Source organism: Phoca vitulina, unplaced genomic scaffold, assembly GCF_004348235.1.
Source record: "Phoca vitulina isolate PV1807 unplaced genomic scaffold, GSC_HSeal_1.0 scaffold18, whole genome shotgun sequence".
NCBI lineage: Eukaryota > Metazoa > Chordata > Mammalia > Carnivora > Phocidae > Phoca > Phoca vitulina.
Genome location: NW_022589721.1, coordinates 13,290,715 through 13,304,868, shown reverse-complemented (window position 1 = coordinate 13,304,868; position 14,154 = coordinate 13,290,715). Strand labels below are relative to the sequence as shown.

The 14,154-nt window shown below is 37.7% G+C and overlaps 1 protein-coding gene across 2 annotated transcripts in view; it reads left to right on the top strand.

The window, feature by feature from the left end:
• The first annotated feature begins 634 nt into the window (after nt 1–634).
• The window catches only part of RAD21 (RAD21 cohesin complex component), a 28,459-nt gene continuing 14,939 nt past the window's right edge, over nt 635–14,154 (top strand). Inside the window, exons 1-3 of one of the 2 annotated variants that reach the window (XM_032416040.1) lie at nt 635–822; nt 7,918–8,092; nt 12,737–12,866. In XM_032416040.1, the coding sequence (XP_032271931.1) occupies nt 7,949–8,092; nt 12,737–12,866 (274 nt within the window). In that variant the 5' untranslated portion in view covers nt 635–822; nt 7,918–7,948. Of the gene's footprint in view, nt 823–919; nt 1,239–7,917; nt 8,093–12,736; nt 12,867–14,154 lie in introns of those variants that run through there. The other variant, XM_032416041.1, reaches the window with a different exon arrangement.

Here is a 14,154-nt window from a genome sequence, read left to right as displayed (position 1 = left end):
AGGAAGACCTTCTCTTCCGCTCCAAACTTGCCCACTTTTCGGTCTCCTTGTACATTTGGCGTTTTATGTGGCACGAGTATTTCTAAAAATTCCTCCCTAGCTATACCGAAAGCTTCATGAAGGCAGGTACTATCTCTTCCGTATTCATCATTATGCCCCAGACCCTAGCTATCGCAATACATGGTTCGGAGAAGACCATGTATAAATATAGGTTGACTCAATGAACCCCTAGATTTTATGGAGCTTGTTTAAGGGTTTTATGTTATCTTCGTCACTATGGAACCATTAAAATGAATTTTTTTGTCATGGCAAATAAAACTGCACAACAACAGATACTCCCTCTAAAACAAGCGTAAGACTAAAGGTAAACCCAGATATTCATGCCACTAGCAAGCGCTGCGCGTGCGCTGTCTGCCTCGTCCGCAGCGCTTGAAGACCCTCTGGCAAGGGAATCACCTTTGCGCTTGCTCAGTTCGGGGCTGCACAACCAGAGGGCGGGGTCCAAAGAAAAGGAAATGGTCAATGCGCCTGCGTCGCTCCTTCTAGGGCCTAGGCTGGTTGCGCAGGCGCATAGGTACCATTTTTGACCGTAAACATCCTGCCGATTTGAACCGAGGATTTGGGCGGCAGGAAGAGCCGCGGCGTAACGGCAGCCATCTTGTTTGTTTGAGTGAATCGGAAAGGAGGCGGTGGCTGTGGCGGCGGCGGGAGCTGCTCCGAAGCTACACCTCACAGGGGCTCCCCCCCTTTCCCCGCCCCCTCCCCCGACCCTTTTCCCCTCCCCAGGCCACCCAGCCCGCCCAGCTCCCGGCGGAGAGCAAGGTAAGATACTCGGCCAGCCCCTCTTATCCTCGGGCTCCCTCCGCCTACCCCTTCCCTGCCGTCTTGCAGTCTAGGAGCCGGACTCTGGGGGGGGCGGGGGAAGCGAGGGAGAAGAGCACTCGCCGCGCCCCGGGATGGTGGCCGTGCTGCCACCCTCCGAGCTCCGGAACGGCAGCGCCGCCCGCCCAGGCCTCTTCCCCCGGGCCCGCCCTCGGCCAGGACCCGCGCAGCCTGGGCCCGCATTATCGCTTGTTCAGTAACAAATGGTTCTGGTCCGTTCCAAGGCCGAAAAAGCCGTTACTCCGCCAGTCCCTCGGGAGCCGCATCTCCCGGGGGAGGTAGAGGAAACCCTGGGCCGCGGAGGGAGAGGCAGAGGTTTGAACGAGCCCGCTCTGGGCACTGGGCCGCCTACTCCGGTAAAAATGGCTGTCTAGGAAGACGCGGGGCGGGAGGCGGCGGCGGGTCGGCGCCCGCGATGGCAGCTCGAAGGGGCAGCAACCGTTCGCAGAGCTTGGGTTCGGGGGTCGGAGACGTGCGGGCCTTGCCCTTGCGGGCGCTGTGAAGCCGCATCACTGCGGCGGGCCCCTCTCCAGGGACTGCTGCTGCTCTCCCTCCCCTTTTTTAAAGGAAAAATTTTACGTTGGGAATATTACATATTGGACAGAGCAATAGAAAACCCGACCAAGGGAAGTTGCTTCTGATTCTTAGGAAATTAGCATAATTGGTCCCCCCCCCCCCGCCCCGAGTTTTCTAATGATTAGGGATATTGAGTGTTTTGATACTGATGTAGAGACGCTTTGGGAAGGTGTGTGTTTCTGACAAATGCTTGACGTCTTTTTGCTCGCCGGGAAAGGCTTTGCGATTGATCTGCTGTGATAGAGTGGGGTGACACTGTCTATTTGTGCTGCCAGACCTAGCGGCCTTCTTCAAATTTGAAAGAAGGAAACGCTGGAGGGTTTGTCTGCCCACCCTATGATTTGTAAGGCCGTCTTACGCGTTCAAAAACGCGCTTGTGTTTTTAAGGCTTTCTGGTAAAGGCTTGTGTTTATCGGCTCTCTTTGCAAGCGAAAGTTAATATTTGCTCTTATAATGCTGTTTAGAATCACCACTGAAATCCAGAAAAAAATTCTTATTTTCATAAAATGAATGCAAATGCCAGTGACCTGTGTGAGTCGGCAGAATTTTGGAGACGGGCTGGAGAAGCTTTCCTAAGTTGTAGAGTCATTAAATATCCTTTTTTTAATGTTGGAGGCATCTCATAATTATCTTTCAAAAGACACTGATGAGGACGTATACCATATCCAGTGATTAAATTATTTAACAGTTCGTAAATGGTTGAGGTGACAGCAGTGCATAACTAATGGACATAGTGCTTTTTATACAAAGTTAGACTTAACATTGGTAGAGTTAACCTAATTTACTTTTTTTGTTGTTTATAAAGACAACACATTAGTACACTCTAGAATTAAGTTTTCCACTTAGAGTGGCATATGTTTAAAGTATTCTTAAAGTTGATTATTTCTTTCCTGATGAATTTCTATTTATTGGAACACATATTCTGAGAAATTTTATCTTTTACAGTTTTGTGCAGAAGGGAAATTTCTAATTTTTGAGAAATACAGTTTTGTGTTATTTGTTTAAATGTGATGTCAGGTTGTTAGGCATAATCATGCTGACCTGTATATGCTTTGCTGTGAGATTTTCTTCACAGTTACTGTTTATTTACATCTGCAGTGGGATTGTGTTGGTTTGCTGTTCTATTTCATTCTCATAATCCTGTTTGGTAAATATCCTCGTTTCATAGATGTGAAAACTAAGACTCAAATGTTAAGTAACTTTTAACCCTTACTAAACAACTAAGGAGGGAGCAGAATTTGAATCTAGGACCTTCTGATTGTAAATCTCTTGTTCAAAAAATGTTAGTACCAAAAGGGTGGGGAACTCTAGTGTGCAGGGTTGGAAATAGCTTCTATTACTGAGACACTCCCCAACCCCCAAGAGATACATTCTTCCACGAGTTAGGTATAGATGTTTTCCAAGGTTAGTAAATCCCTGAATTTCAATCTTCCAGGTGTTTATAGTTTATGAAAATGAACCACACAGACTAAGCAGCTTGACTTGCCAGTTAATGGCAAAGGAGGATTGTGTCTTGACTTCCAATATAATAGTACTTACTTTGAGTACGTGATATTTGTGTATGTTCCAAGTTAAACAGTACAAAAAGGTTGGTCTCACTTTCCCAGCAGACCCACTTTCCAAAGGGTAACCAGTGTCATCAGTTTCATTTGTACACCACAGATATTTTATGCAAGTGCATTAAATATATGTTAGAGAGAGAGAGCCCTCCTTTTTTTTTTAAGTACATATATGTATATCAGTGTTTAAGGCCTCATGGAATTCTGTTATATGGGTGTATTAATTTGTTAAAAGATGGTAATTAGCAGCTAGGTAAGTTATTTCTAGTATTTTGCCGTTAAAAGTCATGCTGGCAGGGCAACACAGTATTGCGGTTAGAGGTGTGGGTTCTGAAATTCAAGTTTCCACTTGCATTAAATGCTAGTGACCTTTGGCACATTGTCCTCTCCTTTTCTCTGTTTTCCAGTCTGTAAAATGGGCCAGTACTTATACGACTGTCATGAAGATGGACACACAGAATTCTTAGATCTTAGTGAGATTTTTTAAGATTTTTTTGTTGTTACTAATATTTTACATCTCTATATATATCTTTGGCATTATTACTGGAAGTGCAGTTTCTGGTTTAAAAGTACGAATGTTTGAGATTTTCATAAGATGTTGGCAAATTGCCCTTGAGAAGGTCATACCAATTTATACAACCATTGTCCTGCCCTGTTTTCTAACAGATGAGTGAAATATCATAATTCATATTGTAAAAACATGAAATTACTTTTTAGGGTATATTGAAAAAAGGTTGCTGCTTTAGAAAAAAATGAGAAATCATGAAATTGCTAAGCTATGGTATGGGACCAAATGCAGGCTTTATGCTAAGATCTTTTGCAAAGGATTAACATAGATCTACAGAAATTCAAAATCTACAGAGATTAATCAACTTTTTTTAAGATTGGTTAAGTATAGTAATACTAAGGAAAAAGATTGTTTAAAAGCAATGATTACACTTTCTCCTTATTTTGATATAAGCCAGTAGTTGATCCACCACTGTGCTTCAGGCTTCCTTTAGTTATTAGGGTGATTTCCTCTTGCTAATTGTTTCCCAGAATAATTTTAGCACCACTCTGCTTTAGTTACCCCCATACCATGCCAAGAAAACATCTATTTAGGAATCTCTGCCTCCACATAGCTGGGATATTTTAGGCATGGTACTCTGACTAGGAGCTTAAGTCCTGGCCATGAGCTACTGACACCTGTTGAAAAGTGCCAGTAGTTTTAATTTCTAAAATCTCCAGAATTTTTTACGTGTGTCAATTATGAGATCACTTGGTGTATCTCAGTTCTTTATTCATTAAGCACGTATTTAGTAGTTGACATGCGGCAGGCAATATTCTAAGAGCTAAATATTAAGGAGATTTTTATTGGAACACAGCTATCTTCTGCAGTGAAACTTGGGACTTCTTGTGTATGACAGTGATGGTATTTCTAAGAACACACTGACATATTGAATTTCTACAAAATCCTGTAGACTTTATAGTGCTGGGGATGCAGCTTAATTTTCACACTAACAAACATTTAGGCTTAAAGTAAAAGCACTGCTTTGCAACATAGGTTCTTTGATTATGGGAAGCATATTTTGAACTATAAAATACTGCTGAGCAAGACATAAGATACACTTGAGGTGTTATTATTTAATTCTTCTACCTTAGCGTGTTTGATCTGAATTCTTCCTAGTTTCGTATTCCTTAGTTCTTTTCTTAATTTCATGTTTGAGAGAAAGAGTTCCCAACATTGGGCAATTGATGAAGCCTTTTTTTTTTTTTTCCCCTTTGGAGACAGTTTTCCTAGTGTAAATTAATGATCCCCTGGGAGCATCTGGTTCAGCAAATGAGAATTTCAGAACCCTATGCTATTAAGTGATGGAAAATGGAGAGGAGGCAAACCTAACTGAATTACTTTTGCACCTCCACACTTTCAAACATTTTTGACAGGCGTGAAGTCTCTTGCCTGTGATATGTTTAATATATATTTTCTGTACATCACTGGAAAGAATGGGCACAGTTTTTAATTCAAAGTACAGTAAGCAAAATTCTCGTTTTAAAATTTACAGTCTCTTTGTAAAAACATGAAAATAAGAGTTTACTTTGGATTTCTTTTTTTAAGCTAATTCAAAAAGGAATTTTTATTCCCACTAGCAGTGTATAAGAGGTAAAGCTTCTGTATATCCTCACTGGACTTTGGTGTTGCCATTATTTTTTATTTTAGGTCTTGTAATAGATGTGCAGTGATCTCTCATGGGTCTAAATTTGCATTTTCTTAATGACTGGTGATGGTGAACATCTTTTCTTGTTCTTATTTGACGTTGGCATGTCCTTTTCTGTGAAATTTCTTTTGTTCATTTTCTAATTAGATTTTTTTACTTGAGTTTTTAGAATTCTTTATTCTGGATCCAGGTCCCTGTCAGATGTCATTTTCAAACTTTTTCCCCTGTTGTACCTTTACATTCTCAGCTCTTTCATAGAACAAAATTTCTTAATTTGATAAAGTTCAGTTCATTGGGTTTTTTTCCTTTATGGGACATGTTTTTGGTGTCCTTTCTAAAAGCTCTTACTGGGGCGCCAGGGTGGCTCAGTCAGTTAAGCGTCTGCCTTCTGCTCATGTCATGATCCCAGGGGCCTACTCACTGGGGAGTCTGCTTCTCTCTCTCTCTCTCTCATTCTCTCTCTCAAAAAAATAAATACACTTACCAAGCTTTAGGTATACTAAAGGTTTTTCCCCTCTGGTTTTTTTCTAAAAATTTTAAACTTTTACATTTAAGTCTATGATTTATTTTGAATTACTTTTCATATAATGTGTGAGGTTTGGATCAGGGTTCTTTTTTTTTTACCCCCTTTGGTTGATGTCCAATCACCCAAGCATTATTTGTTGAAAAGACTATCCTTTCACCTTTGTCAAGTTTCATCTTTGTGAAAAATCAGGTGGACTTATTTATGTGGATTTCTGGGTTCCCTGCCCTGTTTCATTGATCTGTGTGTTTTTCTGTCTGCCACACAATGTTGACTTTGTAGCTATGTAAATCTTGAAATTGGTTAGACAAATTCATCTCATTATATTCTTTTTTAAAAAATATAGTTTTAGCTATTCTCATTCCTTTGTCTTTCCATATAAATTTTACAAAAATCTTATGAATGGCTATAAAGAAAACTCACTAGGATTTTGATAGGCGTTAAAGTTTCTTTTAAAACTAAACATACACTTATCATGCTGCCCAACAGTCATACGTCAGGACATTTGTCCCAGAGAAATGAAAACTCTGTTCACTAAAAGTCTATATACACAGATATTTATAGTAGCTTTATTTGAAACAGCCTCGAGCTGGAAACAACCAAATATCCTTCAATAGGTGATTGACAAAGCGAATAGTGGTATATCCATCTCATGGAATGCTACCCTGTGATAAAAAGGAGCGTACTATTGATACATGCAATAACTTGGGTGGATCTCAAAGAGTGTTAGATGGCTGAATCCAAAAGGTCACATATTGTATGATTCCATTTATATAACATTCTCAAAATGACAAAATTAGAGATGAAGAACAGAGTGGTGGTTGCTGGGGCTTAAGAATGGTAGAGAGGAAGGAATGGGTGTGAAATTTAAAAGGATAGGAGAGGGAGAGCTTTGTGTTAATGAATTAGTTTTGCATTTTATTCCCTCACAGTGGTGGTTACACAGATCTGCACATGCGATAAAATGGCATAGAATTATACATACACATTGTACCAGTGTCACTGTCCTGGTTTTGATACTGTATGTAAGGTGTCACCATTGGGGGAAACTGGTTAAAGGGTAAGTGGGACCTCTCTGTACTATTTCTGGGACTCCTGTGAATCTATAATTATTTCAAGATCAAAAATGTTTTAAAAATGTTTAAGTACTTTTCATGTGCTACGGGTGTGCTTGAATTTATTTCTGTAAAAACATGACATATCTTCTAGTCCTGGGCATTTTAGAAAAAAATTCGTCTGGCAAAATAGATTTTTTTAATCTTCTGTGAAAGAGGGAAAGTAAATAATATAAGGGAACTATCAACACAGGAAATATAGGAAACATGCACACTTAATGTGCTCTGCAAGCTGGAGTTTTTAAGCTGCTTTTTTTTTTCTTATGTATTTATACATAGCTTGCTGAAAGAAAAATAAAATGTGAATAACGCTTATATTTCTACTAAGGCTGTTTCAGTCATAAGATAAATGTTAACACTGTGTCATTGTCCTGAATATAGTATTTAAATTATGGACAAGTGCTTTTCAAGTTCCTGAGTTGGGAAAACTATATATATAATACTTTTTAAGCCTCAGCTTTTCTAAACTACTCACCTGGAAAATGGGGCCAACCCACCTGCTTATCTTTATTTGGTACCATATGAAATGCTTATTATTACAGTGCTTGTCATGAGATAGCAGTTATTGTGTAAAGCATCTAGCTGAGTATCAATTGTTAATGGGGTTCTGAAAAATGGAAATTTACACATTAATTAATATCTGTGCCTGAGTGTTTTTCTTCTTGGACATACTTTTCTTGCCATGAAGAATATATTATCTAGCATTTGGCCAGAGTCAGACTCCAGAGTCAGTAATCAGGATAGGAATGGAATGAACAAGAGTTTTCTGGTGACAATTTTTACTAAAAAACAAAACAAAACCCTGGCACTTTTATTTGGGGTATGAAAGTGATTTGGCTCTTTTGTCCCTTTTCCCTTCCGCTCTTAATATTTTGAGGTCTTTTTCTTGCTCTCTCAAAACTAAGCAATAGGTGGTTGTTTTTTTAATGTGTATTGTACTTTACTCAAACCTTTCATAGTTCTCATATTTAAAAGAATTGGAAACTTTTATTTTCAGATTTTTTTATATGTCTTGATAAATCCTTGTTTTCATATGGTATTTATATTAACTTTTTTTTCCCTTTCAGGTTTCCTCCTGTTTCATAATCAGCCGGAACAATGTTCTACGCACACTTTGTCCTCAGTAAGAGAGGGCCTCTGGCCAAAATTTGGCTAGCGGCCCATTGGGATAAGAAGCTAACCAAAGCCCATGTGTTTGAGTGTAATTTAGAGAGCAGTGTAGAGAGTATCATCTCACCAAAGGTATGTTTGATGTTGATATTTTTATTCACTTTATTGATTATTGATATGTAAAATAGAATTCTGTAAAACAGCTTTTTAGGTTGACATCTGTGTATACTGGAGGCAAAGAAAAATTTACAGATTATCCATAGTTCCAGTTTGATATGCTATTCCCTTTAAAAATTCTGTAAGTGTACAGATGCTTTCATTTGCCAGTTTTCATGGTAGATAAGTATGAGGTCAAGCATTTTATATATGAGGTCAAATATTTTATATTTTGTCTTCCTAGATGTATTTGTACTTAAAATTGTATGTAAGTGTTTCTAATTTGGGAATTTAGAAAATATTCAAAAAAAATATTCAAAAAAAGGATCCATTAATTGGAAAAGGTTGTAGAGATCAGATCTAATTATCTTATCCACCTAGAAAATAGCGTCCATAACGCTTGTTCCTCCTTACCTCCACAGGCCTATTTGCTATTTCTCGAAAATACCCAGCTTTTTGCTGTTTCCTTGAAGATATCCAGCTTTTTCCCTGTCTCAAAACTTTTATAGTTGCTGTGCTCTTCTCCTGAATATTTAATTACTATCTGTCTCCCACTAGAATAGAAGCCTCATGAAAGTCCTTACCTTATCTGCCTTGTTTACTGCTCTATGCCTAGAAGAGCTTTTATTGACATCTTCTGAAACTGTTCTGAAGCAGTGGTTTTCACCCTTGAATTTTATAGTGTAACTGGAAGTAATCCAGGGTTTTTGTGTTACCAAGAAAGGACTTTAGAACACACAGACACAATTACATCTATATTACATCTATTAACATCATGAGCACTTCATTGAAAAACAGATACATTGACTTCGAAAATATATATATATATGATGTGTTTTAAAGGTCCTTTCCTGGACTTTGTATTAACACATACATGCACCCATTGTCCTAGATTACAGCTATCTGGACCAGCATTGGGAGCTACTCTTAGAATTGGCAGTTTGGATGCTGCCTGCTGCCATAGGGTGTTAAAAAGAGTAATCCTTTATTGCCGAAAGAGTAAGGGGATCTCAAAGGAATAAAGCTGGGATCTAGAAGAGACTTGTTCAGAAAAGTCATGTGGGACAGGATATGTTTTAGGTGAAAAAGTGAAAGTTTGTGATTAGAGCTAAGTTATAAAATTTCCATCTGTCTATGGAATTTTGGCTGGTTTTAGAGTTACAGTTGGTGGAATTTATTGCTATTAAGGATATTTCTATCATGTTCTTTCTAAGACAATATTAAAAACTTTACAAACAGGGAAATAGGTGATCTCTGGTCCTACCACCTAGAGAATAGTGTTTTGGTATGCCTTCTAAAACGTGTGTATATTTTTTACACATAATTTTTCTCTTTATCATATGTGTATACAACTGCATTATATGTTTTATAACCAGTCTGCATTCAGGAAAAGCTCTGTTCATAGCTTTATCATCATTTTTAGTGTTGCATTATTCAGTGTCATAGTCTCTTATCCACAGAATTTAAATACAAAAAACAGGAACAGACTTGACAGAAATTGAAGTGAGGTCCCTTGTGTATTCATATATTCACTATAGAATCACTAAGGTGAATGATTATTAGAAACTGCCCTAAATAGATGCTGCTGGGAATGTCTTAATATATATCATAAAGATATCTTAATATATATCATAAAGATAACGCAGTTCTCTCTTAAGCTCTGAATTCCAAAACACATTTGGCCCCTAGGATTTAAGCTAAAGGATTATGAATCTGTAATTCATTGTTTTGATTGTACATGATTTATTTTACCAGTCTCTTTTTTGAATAATCTATATTTTTTCCTAATTTTTTGAATTTTAATTCCTCTGGCCCTGTACAGTGTATTAAAATATACAAAGATTTCTCTAGGTAGTAGGACTACAGGTTTATTTTCCTCTTTTTAAAAAATAACCAGTTGAATAAACATTGCTTGCAAAATATTTTGTTCACATCTCTTTTTTGACTTAATTTTTACGTGAAGTTAGAATATATGAAAACCAGTATTGCATAGAGAAGCTTCATGTTCAGTGATCTTTTGTTCACATCTGTAAGTTTTTCCTTAATGTTGACGTTTAGGAATATAATTGATGGGCCAGGTGATACACTTAAAGATTTCTGATATGGATTCATAGTTTGCTCTATGGGGAGATAGTACCAGTTTGCACTGCTGGTCAGACTGTATGAAAATATGATGTTTTCTACTTTTTATAGGTATGCTTACTGAGGTAAGTGAATGGAAAAAGAAGTTGAGCTGCTTTCTTGAAATTAATATGTGTGACTAATCTTTAAGACCTATAAACGAATGTTGAGGGTGATTTGGCTTAAAAGGATAACAAATTTTTTCATAGTATGTGCAGAGTACTTTGTACCCTGTTAGGGAGGCTGCGAAAGAGTACAAGACAATCTGATAACATGAAGGTATGTGCGAAGAGCCACAAAGCAAGGCACATGGTTCAGGAATAATGTAAAAAACTGGACTGTGTGCGAGAGAAAGAATAACTTATTTTAAAAACCATTTCTACGTGGGTTATTTGATTGATCTTGTTTTATTTTGATAGAATATAAAGATATTTCCAGAGTGAACTGACCTGAAAATTTCTAATGTTTGCTCTTGGTGTGCAGTTCTTGTTACGGGTGAATGTTGGTTTAGTTGTTTCGAACAAGGTTTAGTTGTTTCGAACAAGTGTCAGACGTATAGCTCAGTTGCAGCTGTGTTGCCTTCTGCCCTCTCACCCCCACCCCTCCGCTGGAGCAGCCAGTGGTAACCTCTGTAGAGCTTTCTCTGGACGTAGAGCCTGTTTCCCTTATTACATCTACATGAGCCAGCTCAACAAAAATGGCATACTGCATTTTACCTACTCCTAGGTTAAACTCTGAACCAAACTAATATACAAAGAAAGTTTTTGCCCAAACACCACCTTTTTTCAAAGTTGCTAATCCTTTACAAGATAATGGCACGCAAAGGGTTTTAAACCCTTCCTCCTTTCTTAAGGTGCAGTCAGTATTTTAAATTTCCTAAGACCACATCATAAAAGTAGATTCTCTTTTTCCATTAGTTGCAATGTTTTAATTGGGTATTAGTTTTCATAGGAAGGATTTTTCATATGATAAGTCCTAGATTTGATCATAAATTTATAATTTTAGATACCTAAGAATTTATATAGCAGTAAATTTCATAATTTATGCTGTAAGTCATGTGAATTTGCCATAAATTTACCATAAATGTAGAGCCTAAGAGTCATTACAAATAGAATCCTAGGCTGCTGTAGACAATACACCTATAACTTAAAAATACAGTGTTTCATTTTATAAGTAACAATGTATCAATCATAACTTAATTCCAAATGTATTTGGTTGTAAATGATTAACAACTCTATTCTCTACTTTAGAATATGAGGACTTTTATGGTCTGATTTGGAAAATAGTCTGGGAAAGTTTGAGTTCATGTTGTCTTGTTCTCAAAAAATTTTCCGTATTATAGCCAGAGGAATTTTGAATCATTCTATTTAGATTGGGTGTTTTCTTTCTTTTCCCAACTACTACATCTTGTCCCACACAGTGGATCCCACATAAACGTTGATTGAGATCTACCTTGAAAAAAACAGGAGTATATTTTCTTGTGAAAAAAGATGGGTTACCACTACCATTTATCGTTAGTTTGCCTTCCAGTCTACTGATAAAACTCAGTGAAAAATGGCCTAAACAATAAGGAAGTTAACAGTCTTACTTAACTAGGAGTTTAGAAATAGGAAGATTTAGGATTAGTTGAGCAGTTCAATGATGTCATTCATCTAAGGACTCACCAATTTTTTTTCTTTTTAAAGATTTATTTATTTTTAGAGGGGGGTGGGGCAGAGGAAGAGGGAGAGAGAGTCCCAAACAGAATCCTCACTGAGCATGGAGCCCCATGCAGGCCTCAATCCCACGACCCTGAGATCATGACCTGAGCCAAAACCAAGAGTCGGATGCCCAACTGGCTGAGCCACCCAGGGGCTCCAGGACTCACCAGTCTTATGTTGGTTTCTTGTCCTTATACTTATGGCCTCGTGACTACAAGCAGATCCAAACCCCACCTGCTCACAACACAGGAGGGGAGAAGAAAGAGGCAGGCGTTCTTCTTTTATTGGGAAAATCTTTCTCAGAAACTGACCTACTTCACTCTTCTTTCTTGTTGGTTAAATTGGGTTTTGTGCCCACTCACGAAGCATTAGCAAAGAAGAATGAGTCAGTTCTTCAAGGCTAGGGACATTCACTTCCCAAACAAAATCAGAGTTCAGTTAGCCAGCAAGGACCAACAGCTCTGGATTGGCAACCAGAAGTGCTCCATATTCCTTAATGTCCTTATGACAGCAGTCTATGGAGTGCCTTACCCTACCTGCTTCATAGCTACCTTCATACCTGTGTTAACTGATGAATTACCATCAGTCTATTCTTTGTGGATACTCAGGATTTACAGGTAAAGGCATAAATAAAATATAAGTGATTATAAGGAAACTTCAGATAAATGATCAAGAGTATAAAGAGGTAAAGTAAAAGCTGCCTATAATTGCACAGAATACAAGCTTTTGAAGTATGATTACCTCTAAAACCAAAAAATTAACTTTATAAATTAGGTTAATATTAATGTTTTACTCTTAGGTGAAGATGGCACTCCGAACATCAGGACATCTCTTACTGGGAGTAGTTCGAATCTATCATAGAAAAGCCAAATACCTGCTTGCAGACTGTAATGAAGCATTCATTAAGATAAAGATGGCTTTTCGGCCAGGTATTGCTTTTTTTTTTTTCTTTTAAACCTTGGGAGTTTTATGTAGTGTGAAAAACTGCAAAACATACATTCTAGATCCGTTCATTTTAATTGTAGTACAAGGAACCCTTCAAAAATAGGGCGAGGTCTGGAGAGGCATGGTTCAAGGGGAGAACCCACAGTACGCATTTGGAATTACGACAGTCACTCCTTTTTCTTAATCCCTTTTCATCAGCTTTTGTAGAACTGAGAGTTGAAATGTTGAAAACTGTTACATGATTTTTTTAAAATGTGTAGCTCAGAAAAAAAATCTAAGGATTTAAAATTTTTTTCTGAATAATTTAGCATATTCTTAAAATTCACTTTTAACTTGAGACTCTTATTAAATGTTCTCTGTAGTTTTTTGTTGTTTTATCTTAGGTAATGATTGATTCTAAAGCTGGGCTCTAGGAGCCAAATTTCCATAGATAATAACTACGGTATTTATCTGAATTCATGTATCACTTCGTAATTTTTTAGAGCACTGATGATACTTTATTGTAATTAAAATAATCAGTGTATAGGAAAGATGCCTTATACAGTAGTTTCTGCTGAATTATATTTTAGTACTTTAATATATGAACAGTGAAATTTTTGAGATCTAAGATTTTATTTAAAAGATGTTTATACAGATGGCTAACAGACACATGAAAGGGTGGTCAATATCACTCATCAGGGAAATAGGAATCAAAACTACAATGAGATATCACTTCACACCTGTCAGAATGGCTAAAATTAACACAGGAAACAACAGATGTTGGCGAGGATGCGGAGAAAGGGGAACCCTCTTATACTGTTGGTGGGAATGCAAGCTGGTTGCAGCCACTCTGCAGAACAGTATGGAGGTTCCTCAAAAAATTAAAAATAGAACTGCCTATGATCCAGCAATTGCACTACTAGGAATTTACCCAAAGGATACAAAAACATTAATTCAAAGGGGTACATGCACCCCAATGTTTATAGCAGCATTATCTATAATAGCCAAATTATGGAAAGAGCCCAAATGTACATTGATGAATGGATAAAGAAGATGGGGGGGGGTGTTTGTGTGTGTGTGTGTATACACACAAGTATTATTCAGCCATCAAAAAATGAAACCTTGCCATTTGCAGTGACATGGATGGAGCTAGAGTGTTAGCTAGCTTATGCTAAGGAAATAAGTCAGAGAGAGGCAAATATCACATGATGTCACTCATACATGGAATCTTCGAAAGGAAACAGATGAACAGAGGGGAAAGGAAAACAAAAAGGGAGGCAAACCATAAGAGAC